This window comes from Patagioenas fasciata, chromosome 1, assembly GCF_037038585.1.
Source record: "Patagioenas fasciata isolate bPatFas1 chromosome 1, bPatFas1.hap1, whole genome shotgun sequence".
Taxonomy (NCBI): domain Eukaryota; kingdom Metazoa; phylum Chordata; class Aves; order Columbiformes; family Columbidae; genus Patagioenas; species Patagioenas fasciata.
In genome coordinates this window covers 161,171,573-161,192,330 of record NC_092520.1, presented here as the reverse complement: position 1 = coordinate 161,192,330, position 20,758 = coordinate 161,171,573, and the positions used below count along the sequence as shown (strand labels likewise).

Below are 20,758 nucleotides of genomic sequence, written 5' to 3'. Positions count from 1 at the left end.
GGGTGCTCTGCGCTTGGGGAAAAGCTCGCTGGCCGGTTTCTGAGCTGAAGCACAAGAGACTATTAGAGATTTGCCAAGTAGGCTGTCTTCAATTGCAGGGAAACTGTTCCTAGCATGGAAATTTTTGTGAAGGAGCTGATAATAATAACTAATGGACAGTTTGCTTTTACTGTAATTTAAAAACAAGAGGAAGTATTACTATTAAATTCCTTTCAACTTCCTGCAGGGTGCCATGCCTAGATCTGGGGAAGCTGGGAGATTCTGATGAAGAGGTAATTATAAATTAATTCTGTCCTGAAGAGTTTTTAGAATTCATGTACTTCAGGAGTTTGTAAAAAATATCACTGTAAATATAAATCAGTTATGTTTACTTGTCTTTTTTTCTTCTTTTTCTGTAATTTTAGGATGGAGACTCTTACATACCATACAGTGGAAGTTATCCTCCTACATGCACTCTAGATTCATCTTCAGATTGGAGAAGATCATTGCAGACGCCACATGCACAGCATCATCAGGCTCAACAGGTCTGTCTTTACACATATGCTCCTTTAGCAGTAATTTAGAAAACCGCACTTAGCATTATTATACAAATCCTCTTTGTTTCTTTTGGTTAAACTCATATCTCAAAGTTCTATTGGTCCAGAATATTTTGATCAAAGTACTTTTTACTGAGAAACCTCTAGAATATTTTAAAAATCCTATTTTCTTAAGTACCTTAGCTCTTTTTTGTTGGTTGATACACTCATCTATTTCATCATACTTGGTTTTTGAGGAGGTATATTAATAGCTAGCTTTATCAGCAATTTGTCAAAGCAACTGAAGAATGTAATACTTCTGAGGTAGTGTGTGATTTTGATTTAGCTTTGTAAACAAAATGGAACTTAGAGTAATAATAAAGATAAGATCAATAGTAGCCAGTAAGCATCTCGATAAAAAACATAAATTTACAAACAGTAAGTATTATTTGTGTGGAAAAACAGTTACTCTTTGTGAAAAGGAGACTTTTGGAGTTACATGAAACCATTTCATAGAGTTTTATTAAGTCTCTTGTCTTTAAAACAGAACTGTGATGTTAACTTCAGAATTAGGTTCAATTTGTCAGAGCACTTCTATTGTAAAATTTCTTGATCACATATCAGCTGTTTTTTTCCCTGTATGACTTAAGAAACTTGATCATCACTGATCCTAGATGATTTATAAGGAAAATCACTAGTCCAGATGCCAACCTTCTGGTTTATATTACAGTACAACACTGTTAAAGATCTATATCCTCTATAATAAGTTTAAGAATGAATTTAATTACTCAGTTATTTAAATTATTCTGTGAATGTAAGAAAGCATTTCCTTTGAATTCTTATATCTGAATTAAATTTGAAAAAGTGAATGTGACCATTTTTATTTGATCGTTGGTACATATTTAATTTCTCTTTTCCTTTAGTTTGAAAAGGTATCTATAAAATCTTGTCAGAGGAAAATAGAGGTAAAGTAGCTGAAAAAACATACACTGACAAAATAAATAACATTAGCAACTCAGTAGTAGAGTGGTATAGTGTATGATCTGAAAATGTAGTGTTTTAACTTATTTTGTGTGACAGGAACTAGCTTAATGGAGAGACTATTTTAAATGTGCTGTCATTCCATCAGTAGTTTGAGTGTTTAAAATGTGATAATTAAAGGGAAAATGCTGAAGCACTGCGAACAAAAGTCTTCTGTTTGTAGTCTCTATGTATTTGAGAGATTAGATATCTAGAGCTTTAAACTAATTCAGGAATGCTACCTACACAATTATTTTCTTTCATAATTGTGCACCGTACATAATAATGGTAAATATCTTACTAGTACATTTTTATTTGGTTAGGGTGCAGGAAATATCCTAACTTATCAGTGTTATCTCTTTTTGGAAGAATTAGAAAATATGCTGTTTAAAAATCCATTCTTTCAAAAATATTTAACTTATGTAAACCTAAGAAGTACTCTGAGTGTGTTTTAAAACAGAAATGCAGCTAGAAAAAAACCCCAAAACAATTATTAATTTGTACATAACCTGTGCCCCTTGAAACAAATAATATAGCAACTTGTGTGGCAGGACTCCAAATTGGCTGGAGCTCAAGAAGAATCTGCCAAGATCATAATTTTATGTTTCCCTATATAACCAAATGGTTTATCAACTTGGAAAAAATGGGGATTTAAATAAAAACTGAAATGGCTAAGTGTTATTTTTCTTTTAAGCAGTGGGCTAAGAATATATTCTCAGAATGTCTATGTGCTCAACATAGGTATTTATGCATGTCTTAAGATGCAACTGTGACCATGTAACTGAGGAAAGGTTATTTTCCTCTGCATTGCATTGTAAGCATGCACTGCAACTGTACTTGAGTTGCTATACTCTTTTTAGGTCTCTGCCTACAATTTCATCACTTGCTTTACCATTTTGTTGAAATATAACATTCTTACGTATAGTTCTGTCTGGCTGCAGGAAAGCTAATGAAAGGTTGGTGTGTCTGTCTGTTTGTCAGGGTCTTTCTCTCTTCTCTGCTTTCCTTTCTATCGTGTTACTACCTTTCTGTCTTCATTATGTCTTGAATACTGAAGTGCTGAATGTGCAGGATTATATCTTCCGTTCACTTACCCTCTTTTGCTCTCCCTCTCTCTCCTTTTGCCTGAATTTTTTTCCCCCCATCTTTTTGTGGAGAAGATTTTGAAACAGTTTTAATATATTTTAATGTATTCCTCTGAGTGGCCTTTATTTCTGCATTGCTTGCTTCTGGGGTCCTGACTGAACATTCCTCTAGAAAGACATATTCCAGCTTCTTCAGTAACACACTGTGTAAGTAAATCTTGCCGAAATAGGTCACTTTGGAAGAATAATTTAAATACAATCTCTGTCATTCAGGAATGAACCAGTGAAGGGATGTGGATCCTCTTTTGCATGATAAAGCTGCCCTTTCAAGAACATAAATATTTTGGGGTTTTGAGAACTGGTTTTCTGGAATGAGACTGTTACACTATTGTTGAAAGACAGGGTGTGTCAAGTAGAGGTGACAGATAAAGCGATCTTACTTTAGTTAGCATTGAGGGAATATCACTTAAACATTGAAGGTGTTAGTTATTCAGGGAGAGAGAGAAGAATGGAGTCTTGGTTTTATGTCATTGCTGCTGTGTCTGCTGATCCAGCCTCCATTGTGTAGAGCAATGAAAGGGACGTGAAGTTAGGAAGGTACTTAGGTGGCTTCACAGCCTTTTCAGCTGATACTATTCTAGGGAAGGAAGTCCCAGTACTAATACTCATCTGCCATCCATGAATATTAGAACTTCTGATTGAAAAAAATCCATCAGCCAATTTTCAGCCATCCAAAATAAAATGTCAGAATTTCCATCTTATAGGACAGAACCACTGTTTCTTGGCTTCTCTCCTTAAAAGAGATGTAAAACCATTTGGCTGTGTACTTCTTAGATTAAAAGATGGCAGCATACTAAGGACTCAGTGAAAATTAAGTCTGAATATACAGTCATATTTGCATTATTAATGTGAAGCATAGTGTAAAGAAGTTTCAGAAGTTACACTGGATGGGAATTATAATAATTCTGCTCTCATTCAATAGATCAACCAGAGGCTTTTATATTGATTATTCTTTGCTTTAGCATTCTGTTTTGGAGCAGAAGACAATACCAGAAAATCTGCGATCCCCGACAGACAAATATAAGCTGAAGTATCGTCAGTATGAAGCAGATATGAAGGAAGAATATAAGCAGTATTCTCAGAGAATTGCAGAAAAGAAAAAACACCTCCGGTGTCCAGAAGCTTCAATAAAGGTAGTTGGCAAATAAGTAATTGCATTTTTAAATAGCAAATGTATGCATGTTTTTATCATAAATAAAAATGTGTGATTTAGGTCTAATTATGAGTAGAAAATAAAATACAGGAAGCTTGTTTCAGTTGTTTCAGAATGAAAAACTGAGGTCCTCTGAGTGTGCTTGTATTCTATGGTAAGATACGTAACTTTTTCCCTCAAAATGCATCTCTATCCTGAGCATGAAGAATAGCATAGAATCATAGAATAGTTTGGGTTGGAAGGGACCTTCAAAGGTCATCTAGTCCAAGCCTCTGCAATGATCAGGGGCATCTTCAACTAGATCAGGTTACTCTGTCCAGCCTGGCCTTGAATGTTTCCAGGGATGGGGTATCTACCACCTCTCTGGGCAACCTGTGCTGGAATTCTACCACCCTCACTGTAAATAAGTGTCTTCCTCATGTCTGGCCTGAATCTCCTCTCTTTTTAGTTTAAAATCATCATTCCTTGTTTTTTCGCAACAAGCCCTGCTAAAAAGTCTGTCCCCATCTTTCTCATAGGCCTCTTTTTAAGTACTGAAAGGCCTTAATAAGGTCTCCCTGAAGCCTTCTCTTCTCCAGGCTGAACAACCCCAACTCTCTCAGCCTGTCCTCACAGCAGAGCTGTTCCAGCCCTCTGATCATTTCTGTCGTCTCCTCTGGCCCCTCTCCGGCAGGTCCATGTCTTTCCTGTACTGAGGTCTGCAGAGCTGGATTCAGGACTTCAGGTGGGGTCTCACCAGAGCAGAGTAGAGGGGCAGAATCACTTCCCTTGACCTGCTGGCTGCGCTCCTTTTGATGCAGCCCAAGATACGGTTGGCCTTCTCAGCTGCAAGCGCAGATTGCCAACTCATGTCCAGTCTCTCATCCACCAGTACCCCTAAGTCCTCCTCCACAGGACTGCTCTCAATCCCTTCATCCCCCAGCCTGTGTTGATCCTGGGGGTTGCCCCAGCTGAGCTGCAGGACCTTGCACTTGGCCTTGTTGAAACTCATGAGGTTTACATGGGCCCGCTTCTCGAGCTTGTCCAGGTCCCTCTGGATGGCATCCTGTCTCTCAGGTGTGTCAACTGCACCACTCAGCTTGGTGTCATCTGCAAACTTGCTGAGGGTGCACATGATCCCACTGTCTGTGTCATCAATGAAGACATTAAACAGTACTGGGTCCCAATGTGGACCCATTAGGGACACCACTTGTTACCAGTGTCCATCCAGATATTCTGTCATTGACCACTACTCTATGGATGTGACCATTCAGCCAATTCCTCATCCACTGAACCGTCCACCCATCAAATCCATGCCTCTCCAATTTAGAGAGAAGGATGTTGTGGGGGGCAGTGTCAAAGGCTTTACAGAAGTCCAGATAGACAACATCTGTAGCCCTTCCTATGTCCACTGACATAGTTACTCCACTGTAGAAGGCCACTAGGTTGGTCAGGCAGGACTTGCTCTTGGTGAAGCCATGTTGGCTGTCCTGAATCATCTCCCTGTCTTCCATGTGCCTTAGCACAGCTTCTAGGAGGAACTGCTCCATGATATTCCTAGGCACAGAGGCGAGGCTGATAAGTTGGTGGTTCCTGAGGTTCTCCTTTCTACCCTTTTAAACAATGGGTGTGATGTTTCCCTTTTTCCAGTCACCGGGAGCTTCAGCTGACTTCTCACATATCACAGATAGTGGCTTGGCAACTACATCAGCCAATTGTCTCAGGACTCTGGGATGCATCTCATCAGGTCCCATAGACTTAAGGATGTTCAGGTTCTGTAAGTCGTCATGAGCCAGATCCTCACAGTGGGAGGGACTTTGCTTCCCCCAGTCCCTGTCTTGCAGTTCATTTTCCATTTGAGAAGTGTGGGAAGACAGCTTGCCTGTGAAGATGAGGCAAAGAAGCTGTTGAGTGCCTCAGCCTTCTCCTCATCTGTTAGCAGTTTACCAGTCTTGCTCATTGGGGAGGGGTGGGGGGGTGCACATGTCCTTTGACCTTCCTTTTGTGGTTTACATACCTGTAGAAGCCCTTCTTATTCTTTGTGTCCCTTGCCAAGTTCAGCTTCAGCTGTTTCTTGGCTTTCCTGACTTCATCTCTGCACGACTGGGCAGTGTCTCTGTATGCTTCCCAGGATCCCTGTCGCTGCTTCGGCTGCCTGTGCATTTTCTTCTTGCCCTTAGTTTGACCAGCAGGTCTTGACTCAACCATGCTGGCCTCTTGCCCTGCTTACCCGATTTCTTACACCTGGGGGTTGAGAGCTCTTGTGCTCAATCAAAAGCTTCCTTAAAGATCTGCCAGTTCTGTTCTGTTCCTTTGTGCCTGAGGGCAGTTTCCCAGGGGGTCCTGTTGACTAACTCTTGAAGAGCTGGAAGCCAGCTTTCCTAAAATTCAGGGTCCTGACTTCACTCTTTGCCTGTCCCACACCCATCAGGATTGTGAGCTCCAGGAGCGTGTGACCACTGCAGCCCAGGCTGCCTCCAATCTTGACATCACCAATTAGTTCTCTTACACTGGTGACCATCAGGTCCAGTATCGCATCTCCTCTGGCAGGGCTGTCTATTACCTGACTTAAGTATTTATCCTCAATGTACTCGAGGAGTCTCTTGGATTACCTACAGCTTGCCGTGCTACTTTGCCAGCAGGTGTTGGGGTGGTTGGAATTCCCTATCAGGACAAGAGCCTGTGAATGTGATGCTTCGTGTAGCTGGAGTAACTAGACTTCATCAATAGTCTCCCCGATTGATAGGGAAGGTTGATAGCATATTTGATAGGGAAGAGTTTGCAGCCTAATAATATGAGAGACAGCGGGAAGATCTTGGTAAAATGTTATTTCCAAATATAAAAATGCATTCAAGCTCTTTTATTTTTTAAATATAGAAGTATATTAATTATTATTCTATTCAATTATGGCTGTATATAGGACTTAAAAAAGAAGCGAAAGATGTAATCTGTACCTTAGAGAACTACTAACACTGAAAATGGAAGGGAATATGGGGTTAAAATAATGAAAGATGTTATCTGAACTTCTTTCTTTGACGTTGTGTGAGATCCAGTACAATTGGGCTTCAAAGTTGGACTGCAAGCTCCATTAATTTCGCCAAGTTTCTTCTGTGTTTTTAAATTAAAACTAAGATGCAAACAAGGGAAGATCAGTGGAGAGAAACTGGAAAACACAGGGGTGAAAAAAAGCAATTTTCCTTTTGTTCTGGAAGAGATAGTGGAGAAGGCTGGCTGCCCAGAGCAGAATACTTTGTTTTAGGTGTAAGAGAACAGGAAAAAAAAGTAAGCAACAGCTGTGAGGTCTGGTTGAATGCCAGACTGTGCTGAGGGTAGGTGACCATTTAAGAATCTTAATGAAAAGTTAAGTATGCAGATGTTGACGGAACATATTGTGCTCATTGCTTTTCAGAGGAAAGGTTTGTGATGAATAACAATGAGATTACAGATTTTACTTGCTTAATGTTCAGTAGAATGAAAAGGGAAAGGCTTACATAAGTCAAAGATTATGTTTCACATATTTATTGTTTTAAACGTATTGGTAGTTTTAAAGGGACTTTGTTCTCTTATAGTCACACTTCTAGTGTTCAGATAAAACTTGGAGAATCTGCAAGTACTTTTACGAAAACATTCTGTGAGGAAAAGAGTTGAGTGAAAAAATAATTCTGTTATTTTGTAAAGCTTATGTGTGATGTCAGTTCTGGAGATTTGTTGTTGTGTTACTTTTGTGGGTTTTTTTTATGATTCTGCCCTTATAGACCAGTCTGACTCCATCATGTCATTTTGTTTTCCAAGAACTGACTCCTTTGTGTGCAGTACTGCAAGGCCATCAAAAGGGTATTTACAGGAGCAGCCAAATTAATCTGAAACTGAAGAGATAGGTGGCAAGAGTATACTGGGAGAGAAAAAGCAGGACTGGCTTATTCTGGTGATTTTGAGTTCCAAAACGTTACTTGCTAAGTATTAGAAGCCATGTGTGTCAGTTCTTAGGAGAGATCTTTATATAATGTCCAGTAGAACAATTTTCTGTGTCAGATAGTGTCACTACCTGATAAAATTAATACATCAAAAACTCTTTAGATTTCAAGATACTTATTATTTTATCTGATTAGTGGAATATGCAATAGCTTTTCTTCTCTGAAAAGAAGCTGCCCCTAGAGGAGCATAGCTAAGAAAACATACTCTTGGTTTTTTTTCCTATGGTCCTTCTTTCCTGACTTTTGTAAACATAGTCCTCTTTGTCAGTTTTCTTCATATCCTCCATGTAGGAGATGTTTCTGTAATGCTCTCAGACTGATTTACAAGTCTGTTAGACCCAGTTCAACAGTATGCTTTGGCTTTTCCCTGTCTAGACTGTACTTAACTTATTTGCTGGTCAAGAGCAGCATCTCTGCAATGGTGAAATTTGAGCTATATGCATAATGGCAAATCCGCTGCTTTCTCTTGGCTGTTTTTCAGCAGAACGAAGAACTGATGAGCTCTTGTCTTCTTCAGAGAGGTACTAATAGTCTGCCTTCTCTGACTTAGTGATGATATTTCACAAAGCTTGTAGGAACATAGTACTTTTGAGATTTTATTTCAATATGGTTGGAAGCTGGTAAGTATTCAAGTTACAAGGAAATACAAGATAGCAAGGTTTTTAAGTTCAGTTTCTGTTGAAAGCTAGGCTTAAAAAATACTTTACTTTTCTAAACAGCATGAAGTATTAATAGAAGTAGATACTTTAAAATAAAGAAGAAAGAAAAATACTTTTAAGTAAATCATTGAGGAAAATGTGTGCAGTTTTTTTTGTTTTTCTTATGATTAATTAAATTTGATTTATGAAAATAATAGGGTGCCCAGCTTGAAGATGGACATAATGATGATCTTACAGCTCTTGATGAGAAAGCTCTCCTGCAACAGTGCTACACAAGCAAGCCCCATAATATGCAGCACAACATAAGGAAATCAGAAGCTGTAAGTATTTTGGCTGGTACTATGCTGTTAACTGTCTAGACTTGCAGAATGGCTTCCCAGATGTTCAACAGAAGTTAGGCCTTCAGTGATTTGGTTATAGTATTTAATTGCACCCATTGGAATCATGGGAGTTTAAATGTTTGTTTCCATGCAAGCTGAACTGAGCAATCCAGCGAGCATTTTTTTTAATCTTATTTGTGATGCTTGTGTTTTATATAGTAATGTATAGAAATGAGAATGTAAATTATGAATAATAAACAGAAATATATGCATAAAACTAAGATTAACCGAGTGAGTTGAGTGAACCTGAGTATAGTGTTGCATATCCTCTGGTTTCTAGCTTGTACCTGAGCCTGTGTTCTATGATCCATGGATTCTATGGTTCCGTCAGCTCTTCCTTACTCATTTCTAGACTAAACAGGCTGGTTTCCCTCGTTATCTCCTGAAATGGAGCATGTGATGAGAACTGGCTTTGTAAGCTGCATGGGCTCTGATGCTGGTATTAGATCAGGTCAGCCCTGTGTTTGACTGAGTCTTCAAGCTCCAAGAATGAAGCTTCTACAGTATCTCTAGGCAACATCTTCCTGTGATATACTACTCTCCTTGTGAAGAAGTTCTTCCTACTACCCATACCAAGCCTCCCAAGGCTCAGGTTGTAACCTTGGCCTCCTGTTATACTGTTGGCCACTGTCAAAAAAAATTTTGGTTCTGTTTTTTTTGTAACTTCCCTTTGGCTGTAGGATGTTTTCAGAATGCCCCGTAGCTGCTACTTCTGCAAACTAAACAAACCCAAGCTCCCTTAGCCTCTCCTTTCAGTTGCTTTGACTCTGATCCTCTGTGAGATCTTTTCCAGATTCCATTCATCCCTATTGATCTTGGGAAGGAGGGAAACCTGAAAACTGGAAAAAAGTATGGCCTCACTTCCCTTATATGGACGTACCCAATATGATTCTTAAATTTCTTAAATAGACATGATTTTTACTCTTGTTAGGACTGAACAATAGAAGTCTTGCACATCTAAGGCTAAGCCTTGAATTTAAGATTATTTACAATTATGGAGAACCTTGAGATTGGCTATTGCATGGTTAAGGATTTGCACATACAGAATGATTGCTTGGAAAACTGATTTTTGAAGGTATGGTTGAGCAGAGTTAGCAATCTATCTTTCTCATGGAATACTAAGCCATGATAAATTTTATGAGATTGTAAAAGTAAACAATAATTTTAATTAATTTTGTTTGCTCATCACTGCACTGATTTTTGCATTATTGCAAACATTTATTTGATTTCTAGTCTTGTCAAAGTGAATATGGATGTTGTACTACTGAGGTCACTATTCATTTTCATGATAAGAAAATCTTTTAAGAACATATTTTGTGAAGAACTTGAAGAATTTTCTGTTTGTTATTTTTAGGATAAGTTTAAAAATCTATATTATAGGGTGAAGACAATGGAAAAAGTTTTGAAGTATCATTAGAGTAACTACATAATGCTAAAAGAAATAAGCTGTTGCAAAGAAATCAGAAGTAGTAACTACATACATATTTATTCCATTTGGCATACATTGCCTCAATTGCAGGCATTTGATTTTAAGGCATTTTAAAAATTTGCTTAAGAATACACAATGTTAAAATTTTCTTTTATTGTAATCACTACAAAAAACTCTAATGTTCAAACAGAATATCTCTTTATTTTTCTATAGTCTGGAATGAAAGTTCCCTTATTCAAGACAGGTTATAGTACATGCGCGATTGCCAATAGATGCTGTATCTAATAAAATAAGGGTTTTTGGAAAAAAGATTAGTTTTCTCTGAATAATCGTATTTTGTAAACAAAGTTACTACTTCTTAAGTAGTGAGAGCTGCTGCAAGTTCAATGTTTGCATCAGGAATTTTGTAAATTCATAGTAAAGCTTTTGTCTAAGAGCTGAATGAATGGAAGATGTTCCATGGAAGAATAAATTTAGTGACCTAGTATTCAACTCAAATTCAAGGTTTAACTTTTTTTTTTCTTTTTTTTTTTTTTTTACAGTCAGGTTCTTTGCAGCATGCTAGCTAGTTTGGCGCTGTATGACAGGATCCATGGGATATTTTGTGTTTTAACAAACACTGCTCTGTATTATCAGTATGTCCTCCTTTACATAACGCTTTTTGATACATCTATTGTGATGGTTAATGGGCAAAAATTCAGTAATTCGGAATAAAGCATCTGTAGTTCTGATAGGCAAAAAATGAAACATGAGAGCAAACTAAAAAGCCCTGTCTCTCCTGTAATTCAGAAATCTTTTAAGGCTTAAAATTCATTTGGAATAAACACCAACTAGTCTGCTGTTACATTATTTGTTTGTGTGGTTTGTTTTGTGCGGTGTTTTTATTTTGTTGTTGTTTGTCTGATTGATTTTTTTTTTGGCTAGTGCCAATCACTGTTTACTTGAAGGTTATGAATTACACCCATAACATCTCTGTGGAATTAGGGATTATCCCTTACAGTTACCTGGTGTCTGGGAACAACTTTCGATTCTTCTTCAGCCATGGGAAATCTTGATCTATCTAGAATTTGGTTTGCACACAAGAATTGTGTGGGAAAAATAACCAATCAGAAAAATATCTTAATTCTTCAGTTTTAGAATACATACAGAGTTATCAAAAAGGTTGCATAAACCCCCTCAGTAACAATAATCTGTGTTTTCTCATATATAAAGGTTATTTTTTGGGGAAAAAAAGACAATTTTCAGTGCAGTGAAAAAGTTCAGAAATCTGGAAGATAAAACAAAAAGAGGTGCTGGGGCCTGGTTGTTGCCAGTGGCCTCCAGGTTGTCCTGGGACATCTTCTTGTGCTTTGGTTTCTCTTTCTAGGAAACAAATGATGGTCAACACCTGAGCACTTTACAGTGAATGGCACAAAGTTATAGTTCAGAGTTATTTTCATAAAAAGAATAATAAGATCATCTTAAATCCCTTTCCCCCTTAGGATGATCTTTCCTGAAGGGTTTCTCAGATTGGTCTGTCTCAGCAGAAAATTATTGTGGCATGCAGCAGATAATAATTGTGCGTTGAGACTAAGTCTTAAAATAATTTTTTTGACTAAATACTGCTGGAGGTAAAGTTTCATTCTCTGAGTTGGAATCTGTGTCAGCCATGAAACCTGAAATAGTGTGAGTTTCCTCAGGCTTCATCATACTTACAGAATTTATTGGAAACAATGCAGAGATAAGGATGCTCTCTGTCAACAGAAATACTAGAATTCTCATATTTATTGACAACTAATATGCATAGACAATTTGAGTGTGTAGCAGAGTATACTATTTGTCTATTTGTTATGCAAACAGAACTCTCTTCAAAAAGATGGAGAAAAAAAAAGATTAATTGTGACATAGGTAAGATAGTGACCTCTGAGTGTTGTCTTAAGGGACAATTTATTATTTGAACTGTCAGGTGTTATATATTTAATTTGCTCTGAGTCAGTTTTTCATTGCAGGAGGATGTTGCTGCAGAGAGGAGAAAACAGGCTGTAGTAGAACAAGTGATGGTGGATCAGTTATCCAGGTAAATGGATTTATAATGTAAAATTTCAGTTTTCCCTACAGAAGAATTCAGATCTGCGAGTGTGTGGCTTTTCTTGCCTAGGTTATGTTTTGGATCATCTCATTCCAAGTCTTGTGCAGTCTTATGTGGTGTTATTATTTGCAAAACATTTTTAAATGAAAAATCTTTTTAATTTAAATTGAAAGATCAGTTTAAAGTGCTAGGTGTAAGGTAATTTTTTTTTTTTTTTCTGAGAATAATTTTGAATTTTATACTTGGACCTAATTTCAGGGCTTTCCAATAGCACTAGCTCTCAGAAATAACCCTCTTGCACTTCAGCAAAGTATATGGATATCTGGTGTTACAAATTACACTTCTTCAGTATTTATTTTATTTTCTGAGATTCTTAGTTTTATTAATATTCCTTTATTAATATTGACACAGCATCCCTCTGGAGTAAAGGACAGGTAGGAAAAAAAGGCACAGTGATGAATCAAGTTGATCAAGGTTGTACAGGAAGGCTCTTCTAACTTCATTTCTGTCTCTTTAGCTCTGAGAAGGCATTGCTTCTATGTAGAAAGATCCCTTTTTATGTTAAGGGGGAACAAAAGTAACTTACAGGTAGAGATCAGTATAGTAAAAACATTTTTCCTTATTATTACTCATGTATAATTTTTCTCATTTTTAACCAGTTGTCTGGTTATGGCAGCATAGGATGGTGTAACCTGGTTTAATATAGTTTCATGTTACCTTATGCTTGCTAAACATCTGTGAGTAGCTCTACAGTATGTTGTATTCTCTACTTAGTTTATAATCTCTGCAGTCGTCTCTACTCACATTATAGCCCATCAGATCTTAAGACTTTGAGGGTGAAATGTTATTACACTTCATCATTTTATTTCTTCTTGGTTTCTGTTCCAGCTTCAGTTTAAATGACCTATATTGTTGAAGTCTATTAATGCATTTACATACTGTTTAAAAGATATCAGGAAAATTGCATGAAGGAAATAAGATTGTACTGAAACACAATGTTAAATTCCAAGTGTCATTGTAGCAGGATTAAAAATACGGAGTGTTCAGTGCAGAAATCCCCATTTTTCAAAGAGATACTTGTCCCATGTCTTACCTCTACAAAAGTGTAAGTAAGGCAGGTGATTACAGAAATTATCTTAAAAATGTGCTGGTTGTGTTGAAGTGTTTGAATCCTACTGATGTTGAATTAAACATACAGGTTTGTGCATCTTGAATTATGGATGCTTACTCTGTGCTTAACGTCCTTCAGCTACTTTGCCTTATTTTTTCCATGTATTCCTTCTCCAACTGTACCCTTCTGTTGACAATGTCAAAACAATATTCAGTAGTGCTGCAGCTGCATCAGGATGAACTTCTAATTAAAAAAAAAATCTCTCTTTTTATGTTCCAAATATATCTGTGCCAGTACTGCCAAACAAATTGGTATCAGAGAGCAGGATATTAATTGGGGAAGATTAGTTCAAAACTGTTGCATGAAAAAAATCTATTAAAGGAAACACAAAGGTGTTTTGATGTGGTTTTTTTTGTTTGTTTGTTTGTTTGTTTTAGTAGAGCCCATTTTACAGGTCAGTCGATGTAACAGATGTGTGCAAAGATGGATCTGCGTAGTTTAGAGAGCAAGTTAATAAAACTATATTAGCCATGCCAAACTATTTCTGAAGATTTATTTGATATATAGATATAGCATCTATATCTATATATAATGTATATAGATATATCAAATATACTTTGAATAATACATATGTATATATAAAGTTACTACATAGTAGTGCACTGCTGGAATATTTTTGCATGTATTTGATTTTGAGTAGTTGACTTCAGGATTTTTAAAAACAAAAAAAATAAGCCCACAGTTTTATGTAAGCTTAATGGATAACTCCAAGATTTTATTGTTGTGTTATTCTTGAGTGTTTTCTTTCCTGAGTAAGAATATGTAAGATTTGAAATTCAAACATACTAACAATCAGAGGGCTTCTCCCTGCTCTTTCTGGCCAGAGCTGTTATAAGTGACCCAGAGCAATCCATGCGTGATGATGTTTACAAGGAAGCTCATGGGCTTCTGGGGCTTGGGACAGCACCAATGCGTTTTAGAAAAAGAACTCTGCATGAAACGAAGTAAGTTTTCTCTAGTGGTCTTTTTTTTTTTTTTTTTCAGAAATACATTTTCTGCTGTATTTTTTATTATTTTGGGCCCTGCAATGTCCGTTTTATTATTTTGGGCCCGTTTGCCTTTCCAGATGTTTTATTTGTGGCTTGAATCTTCCACCAGCTTCATGTAGCCTCACAATGCTTATAATTGCCCAGTGGGACCTTTTTATGTGGATCTCTGTGTATAATGATTGATTCATAGAGTTTATAAAACCTGGGAGAACATTCTTGAGCTTATATTGATATTGTTCATCACAGGGTTTTACCAGCCTTTACTGAGCTATTGAATTCTTGCAATCTTGTCATATGCTTTTAGAGATTCCTGTCCTGAGGTGCATAAAATTGCATAAAGATGCATCTGTAAATGCTAATGTAGATCTTCACAATATAATCATACTTTTCTTTCATGTTTTGATTTCTGTTGCAATAATTAACCACATTAGTGTTTAAATGTAATTCCTGGCCTGTTAGCGTTGAAGTAGTAACTCCAAGGGCTTAAAAAAACTGAGAAAATGCTGTGATCTATAGAATGAAATGAATCTGCAGGTCTGAGTTTTGTTCTGTTATTCTTTCTCAACATGCAGACAAACATCTCTGCTTTGTGCATTTTAACATCCTTCTCTAAAGTCTTTCTCAACAAATTTCTTCTTTGTATTACAAAAAAAAAGGGGCAACAAAACCAGTCTCGATCTCTTACACATACCACAGGGACAAATCTTTATTTCTGGAACTAGTAATATGGGCCAACATGAAATATCTAGGTGGGTAAAGAAGCCCTATATTGGGTATTTTCACAAGAAAACACATTGATTGGTGGGTGTGAGATAAGTGGTAGAGGTTTAATTCTTGATATAAGTATGTAAACAAAATATCCCATTCATATCTAAGCCTTCTGCGAATGTACTCTCATATTATGTAATTACAGAACACCTTCCACATTACAACTCTGAGTTGCTTTTTAACTCAACTACAAGGGATCATCTCCTCAGCCAGTTGCCAAGGATACCGTATTTGATATTTTTTTGCTGTTTTGAAACAGTTGATTTTTATGTAACGTTTCTCTATGAGCATATAGGTATCATTAACGTGCTGCATTGTTTTCACAGAATAAGGACCAGATCAGGATTAACTGAAAATATGCTCTCTAACAAGCTACGCTTTGATTGTAGAATTATATCGAGGTAATTGCTAATTTTGTGAAACTTTTCAGTTCTATGAATTTATGAATGATGATCTTTACCTTCTTGAAATAATTAATGGCATTGGACATTTCTGTTCCCTATGTTTAGAACGAAATACGTACTGTGTGGATATATATATATATGCATACATGTATAATACAGGTTTTGACATGGCTGATGGATGGTGGCTTCACAGTCCTATTGTACGGTGTTAAGATACATCAGGAATGTTACTTTACCATCGTACCCATAGGTCCGTGCAGGACAGTTACCACAGGGGCTGTGTAAAATAGTGCTCTTAGCCATTACAGCTCAGTTGATTAAAAATTATCCATGTTTTAGCTCATGGTAACAACCACTGTGGATGGGAAGGATGACTTAATGTCTCATTTGTAGCTCCTTATGTGTTAAACTTGCATTTTTAGGGCATCTTTGAACCTGTTCTGAATTTGAGTAGTGGTGACATGAACATATTCTTCAGCTCAGAAGGTGGCACTTTCCTGAAGCAGTGAGCTGCCTACTTGTTAGACATAGCTGAGGATTCAGCCACATAGATTCATACACTATAATGAATGCAGTAGTCCTGGTGGAAGCAATCCTTTAGTTAATGAGTGAAAATTATGGTGGTTTACCAAAACATGAAGCCTTGAAAGGTGTTTTTAACATTATGGGGAATAGAATATTGCAGAAAAGTACATGTCCAAATCCAGAAGTTGAATTCCGTTTAAAGAAAATGGTCGGATACCTCTTCAAAGACAAAGATTGTACAATATGCAACATTTGAAATAGAATGAATATTCCAAAATAGAAATGTTATTTTTGTTTGGGTTGAATTGGATTTATACAGATGCAAAACCATAAAGATGCTTTTCAATTTTCTTCCCAGAAATGGTCGTAATGCCTGTAGAGAGTTGATGGGATTTTTTTTTACATGTGACAGATCCCTTACTGTGTATGAATTTCGACAGTTTGGAAAAAATAGGTAGGATAAATTACTTTTTAAAAAGGTTTTAGAAAACATCTTCCACTGTATCTAAGATACTTAAATAAATTTAATTGTTTTAATATAGGTTTTTAATTATTTCACAGAACAAATGCCTTGCCTTTCATTCAGAAGGGAGTTTATCAACATCAGCGTGGACAAAAGAAAGGAAAAGCTTATGATCTTAGTGATTTCTATGTAGTAAGTAGCATTCTGTTGAATATAAGTTATTTTTCTTGGTGGTTTGGAAGTAACATTTAGATATTCCAGTTGAAAACTCTGATATAGTTTTCAGGGAAGACCAGAAGTCTTTCTCTTTGGTAATGCTTTTGAATTAAAGATTTTTCAGGAGTCTGAATTATTTGGTTGTTTCACACTTTAGATATTCCATTTTTGGGTTTAGATTAAGCTGTAGTTTATAATTTTCCCGCTAGAGGACACAAGACTGCAGACAGTGTAGACCTTTTTGAAGGTAAAACAAACAGCTTGGAAAGAAGAGTCCTAAAGATGAAGTAGGCCAAAGTACTTGTTAAAAATTAATGATCTTTGCAAAGTCTGCTGGTATTTTTGACACAAGGCAACGATTATATGTTTTTCTAAACATGAGGACATTGCAGGTTAATTGGTTTCAACATGAAGTTTGAAAATGTTTACCACCAGCTGTTTAGAGAGAGTTTTTGAAACAATGGCAAACTTCATCTACCAGCTAATCTGATGAGTGACTACAAATCATATTGCATCTTCCATACTGCTCTACTTCTGTACTGAGTTAAGTGTTCCTGGTTTATAAATACTTGAGCAATTTTTCAGGTACAGAGTGTTTTCAATGAGTTCTTCATATCCTTCTTCAAATCTTAAATTTAGAGCAACAATCATGTTTGAATGAAGTATTGAAAGCAAAAAAGACAATATTAATTTTTTGAGTGTTTTGTCTAATCACCTACCTAATCCTAACTGTTTACATGTGACTACAATTATAAGAGTTTCCAAGGTGAAATAGATGACTTTATGGTATGGAGGTTGAAGCTTTTTTTTGAATTATTTTTTTTTATTGTCATGTGTATCTTTGCAACCTGCAGATGGAAATGTGTTCTGAATAAAGGTGTGTCTTAAAGCCATCCAGAAAATGTACTGCTGCTGAGTTTGATAGTTCTTTGGAATGATGTCCTATCTGTGAATCTCCATAACTGCAAACTGGGTTTTTGTGCTGACATTAACAAACACAAATCTTTCACAAAGTCCAAATGATTGAAACACTTGTACCACAATAACAGTATCTCTGTCTCTTTCCTAATACATGAGTTTTGGAGGCTTTATAACCACAGCCTGCATATTACAGTTGCATATTACGGTTGGAGCTACTGCTTTTTTTTTATTCTTCTCAGAATTCTTTGTTTTCAGTTTGCTGTTTTTCTTTCTCTGCCCTTACCTCTTATCCCAAACCAAAAAAGCATCTCTAATTTTGCAGAATGCATGAGGTGTATCATCTGTCCCTAACTTGGAGGGAAGGGGAATTTGTAATACTCAGGAGAGACCATACTGGGTAATAGAGCTCTCTACTACTAATAACAAGGCTTTATTCAGTGTTTATTAATGAAATATAGCAATTTTAAAGAATGACTTTATAGTTAAACATTGCAGGAATGATTTGAACTTTGGGAAGGCTACTTTTTAGGTGTGTGTTTATCTCAGGTATAATTTTAGGTTATTGAAAGTACCTGTGGAGGGCTTCTTCTAGTCTAAGAGAACTCCGCTCTTGTGGTATCAATGTGGCACCTTCTGTGACTCTCTTTTGTGATCCAGTGAGTTTTGGATCCCATAAGGATGAAGGGAGAAGAAAAATTGAAAAGTAGAGCCTGGCTGAGGGAACAACAATCTATAGTCCCATGTTTTTCAGCTGTAGATTAGGCAACAGTTGGCCCTTTTACTAGACAAACCTCTACATAGAGGACAATGTGTTGTCTTAGACCCTACAGCTTTTTATTTAGTACTGGAAATGCTCTGTTAAGATGATTCACTAACCTCAGCTACATATATTCATCATTTCATACCAAAACTTTTAACAATCACACTTCTTGAAAGTCTTGCAGAATGCATTTTACAAAATACACAACTATTTCTAATTCATTGTATGCTTTACCAACAGGGAGCTAACCTAACTTTCCGAAGTGTCGATCATAAACTTCCAGAAAGTGTTAAGCAGAACCCAGTTCTCACCCTTCGTGTGATAAGCATTGATGAAGCAGCTATGGATTTTCTAAAGTAAGTGCAGCTGATTTTCAAATTACCTTCTCTTCCTTAAGCAAAAAAATATTTTTTTAATAAGAACTTCTAACATCTTATTAGTTATACTGCTAAAAAACAATATCTGTGTTGAGGCTGCTGTTCGGAGAAATTAGTAACAGATCTGGGTGGATGTTTCAGTGTTTTAGTAACTTTGTAGAATGATAAGGAGTAATTTTATAATAAGAGTTAAATAAATTGTGGAAGTGTCTTATTTACTTTTTTTTTTGGTAAAAAACGTATACTGAAACTTTTCTTATGTGATGTAAAACCTTGTGTCATTCATGATAATCTAAGTGTTAGAACACAGACAGGGGGCGGTTTCTCTCTCTGTTTTTTTCTTTTTCATTTTAATTTTCCTTCTTCTTCCTATCCCTTCACTATTCCAGATATTGCCACATGTTGAAGATTTCAGGCACTGGGAAAGAATTTCTGCACTTATTATTTCAAAATATTATGTTGTTCTGTAGTCTGAAAGATGGGAATTTCTAAGAACTTTTTCAAATGGTTAGGTGGATGGTTAATCTTTGAGGATGTAATAAGGTAATATTCTCATCTCAGTATCTGTACAGAAGTAAACAGTCTAGGGAATAAAGTGTTTTTCTCTGGGATTTCTGGCTTTATTGTGAGTACACTGACTCTTAGTACAAATAAAATCTTGGTATAAAATTTATTGCACTTCTGTGTTGCCTGAACATGGAAGTTACTGAACAGCATTGGAAAAAGTTTGATTACTCAAATTTTGGTGAGTAGTATTTGCCAATAGCAGATGTTACAAGGTAGAAATTTTCGTAAACTTAGAGAAGCATAGAAAGGGACCTTAAGAGGGTTTCTGGTCCGTTCCCCTGCTCAGAGCAGGATTTACTACAGCAGGTTACTCAGGGCTGCATCCAGTTGGGTTTTTTGATATCTCCAAGGATGGAGACTCTGCATCCTCTGTGAGCAGCCTGTTGTGATGTTTGATCAGTCTCACAGTACAAAAGTGTTACCTGATGTTCAGAGGGAACCTCCTGCATTTGAATTTGTGCCCGTTGCCTCTGATCCTGTCACTGGGCTCCACTGAGCAGAGCCTGTCACAGTCTTCTTTACTCCCTCCCACCAGGTATTTATCCACACTGATAAGGTCCCTTAAACCGTCTCCAGGCTAAACGTTTCCAGCTCTCCCAGCTTCTCTTCATGTATCAGCTGCTTCAATCCCTTCTTGACTATAAACAGTAATAATAGAATCTCAATTAATTAAGTTCACGATCTAAAGACTACTTTTGTTAGCACAACTTAACTGACTTACTTTCCTTTCTGCAAGAGTTTAGACACATGAAGCTTGTTCTCAGTTACAGTAATACTCAACTGAAAGTCCCTTTACACTGAAAGCTTTGCAAAGGAGCCATAGTGAGCTAACAGTACATAAAACAGTAAATTAAAATGTAATTGGTTATAGAAATCTGTAGTTGTATGATGCTTAGTGCTAATTGTTCCCTCTCTGCAAGTTTTCCATGAAATAAAACACAATGTAGTTTACTTTCAGATAGTTTATGTAAGATGTTTTATATCTCAGAAGCCTATCATTCTGGTAAACAGCTTTTTCTTTCATTTGTTGTTAAACTTATACCTGAAAAATTTGGAGTTGATCCAATGTTATCTCTGAAGGCTCCAGAAGGAAGACCTGCTCACTGGGTTATAAATTTTGATTTTCTGCTACCTGTGGTGGAACAGATTGTTTCTTTTTCATACTCTCTCTCTCTGTTTGAAATTTAGTCACTAATAGAAAGTTGTGAAGTCTGTCTTTTTCTTCTGAAAGAGGGTGTTATTGAACCCAGTATTCTCTGATGCAAAACTCTTGAA

General features: G+C 36.6%; 1 protein-coding gene across 5 annotated transcripts in view; it reads left to right on the top strand.

Annotated features, from left to right (window-relative positions):
- The window catches only part of CAPS2 (calcyphosine 2), a 35,739-nt gene that overhangs the window by 7,533 nt on the left and 7,448 nt on the right, over positions 1-20,758 (top strand). For 4 of the 5 annotated variants that reach the window (XM_065844488.2, XM_065844469.2, XM_065844479.2 and 1 more), the window contains 10 exons: positions 227-272; positions 405-524; positions 3,643-3,813; positions 8,643-8,765; positions 12,243-12,310; positions 14,318-14,437; positions 15,577-15,651; positions 16,538-16,633; positions 16,741-16,834; positions 18,780-18,895. In XM_065844488.2, the coding sequence (XP_065700560.1) occupies positions 227-272; positions 405-524; positions 3,643-3,813; positions 8,643-8,765; positions 12,243-12,310; positions 14,318-14,437; positions 15,577-15,651; positions 16,538-16,633; positions 16,741-16,834; positions 18,780-18,895 (1,029 nt within the window). Of the gene's footprint in view, positions 1-226; positions 273-404; positions 525-593; positions 2,828-3,642; positions 3,814-8,642; positions 8,766-12,242; positions 12,311-14,317; positions 14,438-15,576; positions 15,652-16,537; positions 16,634-16,740; positions 16,835-18,779; positions 18,896-20,758 lie in introns of those variants that run through there. The other variant, XM_071799344.1, reaches the window with a different exon arrangement.